At 48.2% G+C, this 13,710-nt stretch overlaps 1 protein-coding gene across 4 annotated transcripts in view; it reads right to left on the reverse strand.

The window, feature by feature from the left end:
• Nucleotides 1-13,710, reverse strand: part of LOC126521352 (popeye domain-containing protein 1-like) — a 50,853-nt gene that overhangs the window by 13,966 nt on the left and 23,177 nt on the right. For all 4 annotated transcript variants that reach the window (XR_008610359.1, XM_050170039.2, XM_050170036.2 and 1 more), the window contains exons 2-6: nt 5,259-5,548; nt 4,475-4,744; nt 3,400-3,527; nt 2,238-2,346; nt 192-555 (exon numbers count right to left, since the gene is read on the reverse strand). Coding sequence is in view for 3 of the 4 variants with exons in the window: in XM_050170039.2 (XP_050025996.1) it covers nt 192-555; nt 2,238-2,346; nt 3,400-3,527; nt 4,475-4,744; nt 5,259-5,411 (1,024 nt within the window). In the remaining variant the exon portion in view is untranslated. The remainder of the gene's footprint in view (nt 1-191; nt 556-2,237; nt 2,347-3,399; nt 3,528-4,474; nt 4,745-5,258; nt 5,549-13,710) is intronic.

A 13,710-nucleotide genomic window follows, 5' to 3' on the forward strand; every position in this document is an offset into this window, starting at 1 on the left:
GATCGTGCTCGATCGTGTTCGAAAGTACCCGTGCGGAGTTAGCGCTAACATTACCGGAGCTCGGTAACAAACTCCGCGCACGCGCAGTCGTGGCGGCCGCTATCGCTAACGCGGTGGTGACGGCGTCGGTAACGGTAAAGCCACGGTGGGTAAAGCTCTCTGCTCCGTACAGCGCGCGTCGTACACCGTACCGGTTGCGTAGGAGAGTTGCGAGGAGGAGGCGAGGGAGGCGTCGACAACCCGCCGGGAGGCCTCGCGGGCCGCGTGCCACGCGGTCGACCGGAGCCTGCCTCCGGGGCCCGTGTACACGGCGTCCAGGCTGAGGCTGCGAGGCACCTGCTTGCCCCAGTCGGGGCTGACGTCGCGCGTGGGCAGTGGCACGCCGTCGGTGCCCAGCTGGTGGAACTCGGCGAGCGAGTAGAGCTTGATCGCGATGTCCCGGCCCACCAGGTTGTGCAGCACGGCCGACACCACCGGGTGGGCGCGCAGCAGCAGCTGCAGCCGCCGCCGCTGCCACGTCAGGTAGGTGCACGGCTCCAGCGCCGTGATGGTCACCTGCGCCGGTGGCGGTTGCCAGCGTGCTCCCTGCCATTTCCCTCTCTTGTATGCGTGTGTTTTCATATCAAATAATAATAATAATAATAATAATAATAATAATAATAATAATAATAATAATAATAATAATAATAATAATATGTTTACTACAGTGCCTAGAAACAGCAGCGGAGCCTTTGAACTAGTGCACTTAAAAAGTAATACGCAAAGCAAAATGTACCGAGAAGGCAAATGTGCCAGAGAAAACAATGTGAGGTAGAGAAACAAATAGTGTTAAGGCAAACTAGAAGGCGCCATAAAAGGCAATTAATCATACAGCACAATTATGTACACATGTACAGAAACACACTCTGAAATATATCGAACTACGGCTAAAATGATTATTAATTTTTTTTAAAGGCGAGTCATTGGACAGTGATTACAGCAATAAGGCCGCGCAGGAAACGCGGAATGCTGCCTGTTATACATGAAGCGCGGAAAATTCTATATAACCAAGAAACTTTGGGCAATGTGTAGTGTCATGGACCACTCTACCGAAGAAAAACAAAATACTCTTTTAATACGTCTTGATTTTAGAGGTGCGAGTTTGGGTATTTTTGAGAGGGCTGGACTATGGTCGCCAGAACGGCAAGACCGGTGCGTGAATATAGATGTAAATTTATTGTGGATGCGTTCAATGAGGTCAGAATCAGATTTGCAAGTTCCGCGCCTGATTACAGAGGCTTACTCTAGTAGCAGAAGGCACACAGCAGAATACAATTTCAAAAAGGCAGCAGGGGAGTGGACGTCATTCAATATGCTGCAAAAAATACAAGGAGCGCGAAGGGCACATTGTTTGACATATTTAGCGTGTGAAGAGAAGCCAAAAGTTTTGTCAAAGTACAAACCAAAATATTTCATTTCATCGACTCTAAGCAATGGATCATCGCAAAGCGTGTACGAAAATTGCACATGGTGTGTCTTCTAATAGCAATGACGTATGTTATGTGAGGAAAGGGGTAACATCATTTTCGGAACTATGTCTTTGGATAGCTGGCTCAAATGTAGCCTACCTTTCCGTTTGTATACAGTTATTAAACAACAGCGAATCAAAACAAACTATTTTCTCGCCAGGCGTGTTTATTTAACTCACCTTTATCTCACACAATGCACATGAAAGGTTAGAAATGTTCTTGTTCGCTTCTTTCATTGAAAGCGATTACCAATTGACAAGATGGTAAAACTGCCGTGACCCCACGCGAATAAACGCTTCGCGCTTTAATATTGCACGCGGACGGTTCGGGCGCAATACAGCACCCAAGACAGGTGATAACTGCTTCCTAATCAAGAACGCCACGGTCAGCTGTGCACGATGGACGATAATTGCTTACAGTGGCACGCTCGATCGCATTGTAACAGCGCAGGAGCTAGTATAAGAAGACGCTGAATGTTGCAGAACATCGCAATTTGCAAGTTTGCTGGGAGTAATAAACACAAGCGTTCACCCACTAGCAACCGTATTTTACCCAGAAGAAGGGAAGCTACACCCTCCACAACGCATGCGCGGCACACACGGAGGGGAAGCAACACATACGTAAAATCCCATAATTCAATGACGATATACAGTATATTGGTTATTCAAGCTTACTGAGCTTCGTGAGAAAATAAATGACCATTCAATGGTGCTACAATGTAACACTCACCTGAAATAACTTATCACTACCTATAGGACAGGACTCGTATTCTGGAGAGTCGATGAATTCGTTGGGTTCTACGTAGTGGAGCAATACGTCTTCGCAGGTCACTTGCAGCCTGCGCATCGAGGGATGGAGATCAGGATGTCACACGACAGCACAAAACGTGCGAATATTCGAAAATTTCGATTAAGGAATCAAATATTGCCATATTTCATTCGGTTTTCGAATCGAATAGTCGATATTCGCAGATACAAATACTTTTCAAATAGTTCTCGAGTACCTGGAATCGCCAACTGTGCGCGATCACGCGTAAAGTAGAAGCAAACGTGCGACAAATTTATTCCTGGTGATCATAACAGACTTAAACACGAAAAGTCATACGTAGTAGAGCACGCTAAGGCGCCCATTTAGTCAGGCATTACCGGTTAAATTGCCATCAGGCGCACTCGCCAGTTACTCCTCAGTATGCGAATAAACCGCTTATTTGCTTTTATAATTTTCCATTTGTGCTTTTCATAACATTTCATAGCGCGCAATCTAATGAAATAAACTTGCTAACGTTGTGCATGTACTGTGAAGTTCGTTTTGTACTAATGGCGAGAACGGCTGCTAAATATTCGAAAAGTATTCGCATTCGATGTCATTCGCTTCCGTATTCTATTCGTCTTCGATTCAATCGCGAAAATTACTGTTCGCACACCACTATACAAGGAACTACTGCGCTCATCAGAGAAGTACTTTTCTAAAATGACAGCAAGTTGCTACCCCCACGACACGGACTTGATGAGCCAACTAGTTCATATCTTATCTTTAAGACCACTAGTTGGACAATTATGTCTGTGAAGCACATTGTTGGAGTAGACCTGAGCAGCTCACCTCGTTGACTCAGATGTAACAGCATCTTGGCGGCATCCGAGCAAAGTAGTCACCAGGGGCGGCTTGCGCGAACATTTAATAACGAAAATAATAACGAATTTAGGAACGCGTTCTAGTGCGGACTAAGGGTTGTCTACGAAACATTTAAGAACGCGTTCTTAAATTCGTTATTATTTTCGTTATTAAATGTTCGTGCAAGCTGCCCAAGGAGAACGTCATTTTGCCGGTATCCGTTAGGACATGGCATTTCAATCTGTAAAGGCCGCGTTAAGGCCGTTGTGCGTTTACTCACCTGCCGGTTAGCAGTATGGACACCCGCTGGTCGGCCGCGGTGACGCCCTCTGTGGCGTACCTCCGTTCGGCGGCCAGGTGCACCACTTCGGCAGCACGTGTCAGGTCCACGAATCGATTCTTGCTCACCTGCGGTCGGCGAGCGGATGTTGAGTGAGTGAGTGAGTGAGTGAGTGAGTGAGTGAGTGAGTGAGTGAGTGAGTGAGTGAGTGAGTGAGTGAGTGAGTGAGTGAGTGAGTGAGTGAGTGAGTGAGTGAGTGAGTGAGTGAGTGAGTGAGTGAGTGAGTGAGTGAGTGAGTGAGTAAGCGAGCGAGCGAGCGAGCGAGCGAGCGAGCGAGCGAATGAGTCGTCGATCTATTGGTTAACTAAACATCGCTTATCTGGATGAAAAAAAAATGATAAAAAGGGGGCCACAGATATACCTTTAATTTCCCTGCCTTTCTTAGCGTACTGGCGCGCAGTTTTAATGTCTGCGATGTGTAAACAAGAAGCTATTGTTTATCGAATTGTTTATCGAAGCCTGTACTGGGTTTCTTGGTTCAAACCTCCATCAACACGAAAACCTGCTGCAAACCATTGAGCCTGTATGCTAGTCTAGCAGTCCCCACACCAGAAAAACCAAGTGCCAGAATGCTCTGTCGCGAATACGGCAACTGGTTAGTCGCGTATTTGCTGTACATTTATATATTGTATGTTTGTATATAGTATATTTGTTGGGCTATTCGGCGATTCTTCTCGTAATTATCGCACCGTTTAATCGAGGAACTCGTCCCACTGGCGCAGTAATTGGCCAATACCTCCCTAGTAAACGTCGCAGTATGATGATCGCTGGAAGACACATAATAGCGAGCTGTAGATTAGAAGACACAAGCGAATTGCGTACCCGAGAGCCCAAAGCTGCTTCGGTTTCGCTGCAAGCGGGAGGCACTCCTCTAAAGTTCCTTACTCATCTGTCAGTCCTGCAGTGCCGCAGTGAACGTAATGGAGGTGTTATACACCGCTCGAAGTAGTTCCCGTGTTCCGTGTTCCTTTTCACGAACCGAGTGAACCGCGTGTGCGTGTTCCGGGCCGCTCACCTGGTAGGGCAGGAACATGCGCTCGTAGAGGGTTCTCAGGTGCGTCGGCATTCGGGGTGGCAGCGCTCGCCAGGCCAGGCGCAGCGCGTGCGCCGCGTTCACCAGCAGGCAGGTAAGGTGCCAAGCGAGAACGTCGGGCGCGCACACCACCAGGCCGGCCCAGATGCTGGTCAGTGCGAAGCTCAGCGTCAGCAGCCAACGCAGCACCAGCGACGACAGCGAGAACCGGTGCGGCACCAGGAACGCCGCCGCGAAGCAGATCTGGGCGCCCTGAGCCATCGAGACCCGTCACACCGGCGTCAACTATAGTACGCTGACTCGAGTGTGCTTTATAGAGTGACGTATATACATCTGTCGTGCGCCAACGACCGAATCTATTTCATTTAGTAATTTGCTATTGGTACATACTTTCATGTCTGCAAGAGCGCTGTCGTGTAGGAATTTCGCCATGGAAAAAGTTGCGAAAGCCATTTCGCCTTGGGTCACCTTATGCGTGAATAAAGGGAACAAGCTATATAAAGGTAGAGACCATAGCGCCTGTTTCTTCGTAGCATATCGGTTTTTCGAACTGGTGTCGCAGGTTTCAACTAAATGTATCGCAAGGTAAAACGACGACGCAAGAGGAGACTAATGTGTCCTCGTCCCTGTGCCCGTGTTTTTAATTTACTTCTAGCTTTATGAAAACGTCTTGACCACAGGCCTGAGGACAAGGCCTAGGAACACGCCGCTCCTTTCACCGTACAACCACGTGTGGCAACTATCGTTCGTGTTCCTCGCCGCGTACCTGCCATAGGATGTGCTGCGCGTCCTCCCAGGACTCGCAGCCTCCGGCGGCGTTGGCGGCGTTGGGCAGCGAGACGTTGACGACAGAGCGCCGGTACACCGAAGATGAGGACCCCTTGCTGTGGCTGACCGGGGCCTGGGGCAGCTGCACCATGGATCAGGGCATCGCCGCAGCAGGAGGAGGGCCGCCTCCCGCTCCCGCCGCCGCCGCCGCCGCCGCCCCACCACTTTGCAGGCTCGGCCGCCCCCTTACCGGTGACCTCCGAAGCTCAGCATTGCAGCGTGTAACTCCTGCACGAGACACGTTGGCGGGGTCAGGAACGGCGCATGTGGTCCACAACATCGTGGTCGCTCGAGATGTATGGCTGGTTGTTTTCGAGCACTATGGAGTAGTCTAAAATATGGCTACATGAGCTTAAGCGCCATACCTTTTGCACATGGCGTTAGAACAGTAGGACAGGTACACGAACACGAAGTCGAAACGACTGAAGCGCATCATCTTTTTCCTTCGTGCTAGTGTTCCATGATCTTGGAGTTCTTACGTTGTACGAAAGAATCATGGAACTTCACCTTGCAGCCAGCCTAGTTTCAAGCGTCGATTGATTGAGAATCAGCGGTCGAAATGCGGAAGGTTGGCTTTGCTCACCCCTGATCACTTCTTGGAAAGATCAATAACTATTCAGCTAGAGCGATCTGGTGCAACGTTCGGTTCATTGCGCTGTCTTCCGCGCGAAAGTGTGCCTCGAGTAGCACGACTGGCTACTCGAGGCGCAATTAAAGTGCCTCGAGCGGCCAGTCGTGCGGCAATATTGCGTGCATTTGCGGGCTTCTTTCACGCTCGGAAAAACACTTTTATGTAGCACGTATTGAGCAACACAAAGCTGTATCGGAAGTTTTTCATGTCGCTCTACAATGTTCTAATTGACGCTTTTAACTAATTATAACAGTTGAGACGTTTATTTATTAAGTAAGACTAATTATCTAATTAGGCGGAATAAAAAAAATAATTTGAGTGTCTCCAACAGATGGCAAACAACATTACCGTGATTCTGTTCAGCTACGTGGCATGCGCATAATTTTTTACTCTGGCTAAAGTTGTCTGGGACACACTATATCTGACACCCGCTTGCGAACAATGAGCAGTTGAAAGTTGCGCAATTTTTTGTTATTTTATTCTTTGGTGTTGTCCTTCGTGCGCAAACCAGCGCAGTAAAGTGAATGGTCCCGGAAAGAACGCTCCGAGGATCTCTGACTCGTTGGTCGTGCCTGCCCGGGGATTTGAGCATATATGGACCCGTATATATGACCGATATGCGGTCACGTATCATCGACCGCTTCCGTCGTTCGGTGCGTAATGGTTTCGGTGGTATACGACCTGCGGTTCGCCGCAACCTCCTTTCTTACGGCACGGCGCTTGCGGTAGTTGTCCGTCTGCGTCCGTTTCCGGCACTCACAATGCTCCGAGACACTTACGAACGTTCGTGAGGCGCTCCGCCTGCGGCTTAGAACGGGAGCCCTTCCGGATGCGGCTGTTCTAAACAACGAAATCGACCGGTCAAACGAAGACAATATGACCGCTCTTCAAATGGTCTTCTGGAAATGCAAGTCGTGAAATGTTGATCTGCGCGCAGCTATTTTTACTGAAGTTCAGGGCACGTTCTTAGCTGTAAAAAAATATAATTGTTTTGAACAATTCAATAGTCACTACGATAAAATGTGCAACATAGCCTCGTCAGTTTTCTGCAATTGTTATAGCCCAGAAGCTGTTACCTGCGTTCTAAATAAATTTATTGCATAAAGACCGCAATGTAAATGTGTTTAAGGACGGCTGTTTTCAGGAGGGCAATAAGGACATGATATTGTGACCAGGAGAAATGACGCTGTCTTACGAAAACGTGGCGAGGACGATATTAAATGCCATATGCTAGGAACACCCAATGGTAGGCCGAAGTGCACAAATGCAACCTCCCTCCCATTCCCTCTTGTTTCTCTCTCTAGCTCACACTTAGTTTAACTTAAAAAAATAAAACAATAAACACATAGTTTTTGCTAGGCCGACGATTTGTTATCAACAAATTATCCCTTGTGTCGCTCATAGACGGCGTCACACAGGTACATGGCAATTCATATGTCCCCCACAGACTTCTTGTACGTACATTATATTGTACATTGACAAACATTTTTCACCTGTAACTCTAATGGCATTAAGCAAAATATTTATCCCTTATACGTGAAGTCAAATGCATGCGAAACTCTATGCAAGTAGTTTAATCATATTCTTTCCCTCACCTTTCGAGAAAATCGTCTATAATTTGTAACAGACTGTTGTGTCGTCACAGATGACGAAAATCACCCGTGATGTGCGTCTTGAATGACACGAAATGACATCATACCATAGAATAATCATACCAAGTTCGGAATGCAGACTCAACGTGTCACGCCTACCACACGATGCTACATCTACGTCTCCGCATTTAGGCAAGGAAAAGCGGTTTTTGTCGGCAACGAACATCTGAAGACGGCTACTTCATCCGTGCACTGCATTGAGATGCTGCTTTCAACATCCCGACCGTGGTATTTAAACAAAACAACCTTTTTTTACGTTTATCGTAATATACCAGTTGTTAATAAAAACCGAAATGCAAAGCGATTATGTCACTGAGTTGTCTTCGACTCTCAGAAGGATATAAGGCTCGTTAGGCACAACAAGGCGAAAGCTGTTACACACGGTCAATTCCTCACTTTACATCGTCGCCATCATCTTCACTCTCGCCTTCTCGGGAACTAGTTGTTTACCCTTTCTCTTGGCGCATTGCTACAAGGCTGCAGAAATCTACGGAAAACAGCTGTAGCGTTACAAAGACGACGATGATAACGCTGGCCCGTATTCACAAAACGTTTTTACGCTAAAAGCGTTCGTGCCAGTCAATAGTGATGATGTAAGACATATTATCAGCGAAGGCGATGAGCCAATGACAAACAGCACTTACGAACGAAAAGCTTTGTGAATTCGGCCCACTGTTTTTCAGCGCGCGAACTGTCCACCATTTTGTTCAGGGCCTCGCCTCTCGGTGTAAATAAATTATGTATATGGTCACAGCTTGCGTTTTGTTTACGTAACGATACTGCAATGACCAGACGCAGCCTGCTCCAACCGACGCGCAGTCAACCACAATATTTTACGCAACACGAGATGTGAGAAAAAGCTGGATATCTGCGCAGCCTTACAACGCAGCCTATAGTATTCACATTTGCAGCCTCTACTATAGTAGATGCGAACAACATTGTAATATTCGGTTTTACATCCTCTGCTAGTACATGTGAACAACGTTGTAATATTCGGTTTTGCTGACTACTGTTACAGGCTGCTCGGACATTGAACGTTTTCTGGGATGTCGTGGTCAGTAAACTTTTGTGGTTGACTGTACTTTTGTCGTTTTTCTTCAACAACTATATCTCCTTCTCCCTCGCGCAGCGATAGAAAGAAATAGAGAAAGGGGAGCTCAGCGAACACGTGACGGCCATTCCGGCGGACGAGCATCGTTGCACCGTTAGCGCCGGCCGCACCGCGGGGCCAGCTACCGGCGTCGACCGCCCCGATGCCGGTCGTTGATGCGCTGTCCCGTTACGCTATGCGGAGCAGCCGAGCGGCTCGGGTCGCCCTGGCCTAGCCTAGCCTGGGCGCGCGGTTCCCGACGTGCTTCCCGGAGACCCGCTTTCTTTTTTTGGATCTCGGGTCATTTCGGCCAGTCGCGCGGTTGGCGGCCGGACGGAGTACGAGGAGGAGGGGGGGGGGGGGGGCATATTTACAAGGGACGTACGGTCGAATGGCTGAACAGGCAGACGCGTGCTGCGCAGCGGCCAGGAGTACGCGTTACTCTACGTTATAGCGCTGCTTGCAACGCGCCAGGGAACATGTGGAACTGCAAACGGGGTCGCGTGCCTCTCGAAGATTAATACCTTTTCCTCGCGCACGAAGTTCGGCGCAACTTTAACCAAAAAGACGTATATAGCTATACAGTGTTGCTAAAACGCTTACGAATAAAAAGAAAAAAATACCGGAGGTACGTCGTGTTGTGTGTGAGCGTGCGTGCGTGCGTGCGTGCGTGCGCGTGTGCGCGTGCGCGCGCGCGCGCGCGTGTGTGTGTGTGTGTGTGTGTGTGTGTGTGTGTGTGTGTGTGTGTGTGTGTGTGTGTGTGTGTGCACGCGCGCGCGCGCTCTAACGATAGCGAAGGGCTGCCTATCCCCCATCTTCCCCCTCCTTCGTCACTCCCCCCCCCCCCTATCCCCTCCGCGAGATTGAACTGACTAGCCCACTCCTCCAACCCGGGGAACGAGGCAGCCCACACTAGCGCCCGAGGATTCGACGACCGGGCCCTGGACGTCTCCGGCCTGAGGTCTGCGAGAGACAGGCTGGTCTCACTTCACGATATAACGCAAATTTACCGCCTTAACAGGCAACTCTACCTGCACCCTCACAAGACTTTAACCAAGGCCCAGGAAATCATCTGGCACCGGTTACAGAGCCGCTCCTTCCCCAACCCGGCAGTATACTCTCACACATACGCTGGTCAGTACTCTCCCTCTTGTATTCGTTGTGGTGATAAAGCAACATTAGATCACATACTTTGGAATTGTTCGGAGAACCCGCCTCCCCCAGAACTGTATCAGCTTCCTACTTCCGAGAAGTAGGAGGCCATGCTGCTCAACTACGACCCGCCAGTGCAACTCCGTACCGTCGAGCGGGCCAGAGAGGTCGCCGAGGGCCAAGGGCTTCCGGTTGCCGAGTGTTACCAACAACCCATCATCTCCCAACCTTCTGCCGATTAATAAAGTCTTCAATCATCATCGTTGCCCCTATTTCTAATATCATCAAATCAATCAATCGTGATAAAGCTGCTGCTGGCTCATCAATGCACTGCCATGTCACGCATTTTGACATAGAAATGCAAGCTGCCTTCTTCACAGTGCGAATGTGTGCTTCATCACGGCGAAGAAGCAGCACAAACATGGAACAACTTTTTATGGACACTTTGGCAATGATTTGGTCAAATTGACTCCGGCAGCGACCAAGTTTTACAAGCTCACTGTTTGAGTGACAGTACCGAGCAAGATTTCAGCATAAAGATGCTGGGCTTTTATTTCTCGTGGTCGGCGTCGTATGCTTTTCGTCATGCGCTTGTTTCATCTAGATCAGGCGGACTTCCGTCAAACCACAGGCTTCATCAAGTTGACGAGTACATATATCGATAAAGCAAAATGGCGGAAGCTCACGGCGATAAGCGATGAAAGCCGAAGAAAAGTAGAAAAAATAAATAAATAAGAAGTAGAAGAAGAAGGAAGAGAGTAACCGTGAAAACGGCAGTGCTTTCTATCTTTTCTTTTTTAAAATCTATTTATGCGCCACTTTCTAGTCGCTCTCGTTTCTCCAATCTCCGACAGGTGGCTGCAATTTCACTGCGCACATAAAAACATAACACCGTCGTGGAGAACAATATAGGCGACAACGCGTAACTGCATGTTCAAGAACAAGTATTGTTACTACGTAGTGAATTGTGAAGAAAGTACCGTGCAGATTATCCTTCGATAGCAGTGTCAACCTGAGGACAGAAATGAGAGCCGCTTTACTTCCAAATAATATTGAAGCACACAACGAAGGGCCTTCCTGAGTGCTGCCCTAAATTCTGCTTTATGTTGTGTCTTTTTCACAAAAGAGAAAGAGAAAGAAATAGCTATTTCCGAAGAAGTTGTGTCGCTCGTTGCCTACACATCTGCATCGGCATGTTTGCACAGCGCAAAAGACGAGGACTGAAGGAAGAACACAAATCTTATCAAGCTACACATCTGACTCTGACTTCGATTATCGCCCAGTGCTTTGGCGAGTTATTAACCGCTTATTCATACTCCCACCTATACAGGCCTCTTGAGGCACTCGTTTGTTTCGTTTGTTGCAGTCCAGAACAATTAGCAGTTGCAATGCGCGCAGTCCTAATGTGCGCACCCAATAATCTAGCCATTAGTATGCGTCCAAGTCAAGGATGCGTTAATCTAAGCAGGCGCTTCTCATTCCGTATTCTCGGCCGAGCGGGCGAAAATTGATTTTCTTATTGCCGTTGCTGTGTTTGTCCTGAGTGCGGCGCGCTGCTGCCTCGTTATCATCAATTAGCAGATCAATTAGCGAAATGACAATCACGTCTCGTTTTCCTCTTCTCCTACCGGCGGTGAGATGACCGGCCGTAACGAACGCGCCCGTCTGCTGGTCGACTCATTTGTACTGACGTAGATCGCGTGGCGCTCAGAAAAAAAGCGCCGGCAATGTTACGCGCTCTCGGTGCTTCGAATGAGCCTTAGGCAACATGCACAGCATCTGTCCCTTTTAGAGTTCGAACGTCCTGCAGTAATATTTGCGTTAGGAAAATCACGCAAGTTACCGGCGCACTTTATGCCAGTATTTGTGGCTTTGCACTGAAAAACACAACAACACTCTTTAAAAAATTTAAATGGCCCCTCTAGGCCGTCCGGTGGCGGACGTAGGCAAGCGCGCAGTGATTTCGAGACACTTTACGTCGGTATTAAAAAAATAATAATCATACGGTACAACCATACATTGCGATGTACGCTGGGTGACTTTACCGTAGCGTAGCGCAGGCGCTCGACCAACGCGTAAAGCGTATCCGACAAAAGTGAACTGTGTGCCTTCGTCTTCCCTTTGCTGTCTGTGTGAGACGTTGCTTGTACATCACTGCAAATGTAAACTGCTGTCGCCTCCCGGTCAGCGATTCAGCTCGGTCAATGATTCAGCGATCTCGAACAAGTTTTCATTATTATCTTCCCATTCCTAATTGTGAGTTGGCTTTGTTATAGGACAGTAGTGCTATTAAAAAAGCTACAATTAAAGGCAAAGTTAATATATTCTTGAACGTTATGTTCGCACGAAGGATTAAGTGAGTTCAATTTGAGGCAAGCTGCTCGCTTCCCAGCTACAATCCTTGTTTTAAGCAAACGTAGTATTTATTTTTCGTAAAAGTAATACGCAAATAAAGTAAACCATCGACATTTCATTGCTTCATAGTTCAGGAATTCACGGTCGTAGCTATCTTGACTATTGCTTCCCCAGGCAGGTGGTCACAACAAAACAGCAGATTAATTGTAATAGCACCATATCTACACGCTCACAGCTCGCATAACTTTCGCTCTTTGTCTTTGCACGCTCTAAGCTACGCAACATGCACACGACCAAGTAGTCATGCTGCTGACAGAACCTAACGGACAAACTTTGCTCTGTACGCAAAGTAAATGATTTGCGCATTATCGTTTTGAGAAAGTGAGCTACTGGCAGAAGTCTGTACGTACGGGACAGGAACGGAAAGCAGACTATCTCCAACCAGTTTCATTGACTTAATGCTTCCCAAATTTCTCAACTATTCTTATCTGCTTCCTCAGACGCGACAACAGCGACGCAGACAAGAATGCCTTAGGCCACGGCCATAAGTTACTCGCGACCACGTTGGGCGTGGTGGGCCGTGTTCCAATTACGTAACGGAGGCCACAGTAGCGAACTCAATGTTTTAGAGTAGTTCTTTTCTGCGAATAAAAGGTTCAGAAAGGTTCTTATGAGCAACGGTACAACTTCAGCCCCATATAATTCTTATCTTTTTTTTTTTATTTCTTATAAGTTCATTGCGAGGAAGATGTTCACAGTAGCAGCAGCGTCATAACACAACGTACCGTGCGGTGGTATTGAAACTGGAAAGACACGCAGCATACCCGCAGCGCCTGCAGCTGTCGCTTATTTCGAGACAGACTGTTCTACAAATGTCCGCGCGCTGCGTGACTGTGCTCTGAGAAGTGGCCGCTCTACGGCACAGATGCACATTCTAGCTCAGTCGTAATCTGCACAAGGCTCGTCGCATCACGCTCGGACGACAGATCAAGCAGGCGAGCAATCGTATCTCTCTATTTCAATTGCATGCTCGGTAGACTTGCATTTGGCGTCATATTTCGTACGCATTATGTCTGCTGAAAGAAATGTTTAAGGGCGCGGAGTAGGGCGAGTTGTTTTGTTCTTCGCAACATCGTCTCATTTCAAAGTGACGTCAGCAATGCTGGGGAGCTAAACAGTCCGAGCGCCAACTGCGCGGCGCGAGGTGTCTTTGATGCCGCGTCGAAAACCACAAGGCGACGTGTCAACACCCTTCCTCGCGAGTCCGCCACCTAAAAATAAGAGTAGGACGTTCGCACCCCCTGAGCAAGGCTAAATAGACCGCAACGAAATCCATTAGTCTTGCTGCTACACATAAATAAAAAGAGAATAGAAAGGGAAGGAGACCAGATTATGCGTTAGCTTTGCCCCCTTTTTGCGTTCTCACGAGACAGTTTAGGGCGTGGCTGATATCATCGGATCGGAGCGGTCGCAGCGCGAAGGCTTAAAAGCGACCCGGCGGGAAATCCTC

This window comes from Dermacentor andersoni, chromosome 6, assembly GCF_023375885.2.
Source record: "Dermacentor andersoni chromosome 6, qqDerAnde1_hic_scaffold, whole genome shotgun sequence".
In the NCBI taxonomy this organism is placed as follows: Eukaryota; Metazoa; Arthropoda; class Arachnida; order Ixodida; family Ixodidae; genus Dermacentor; species Dermacentor andersoni.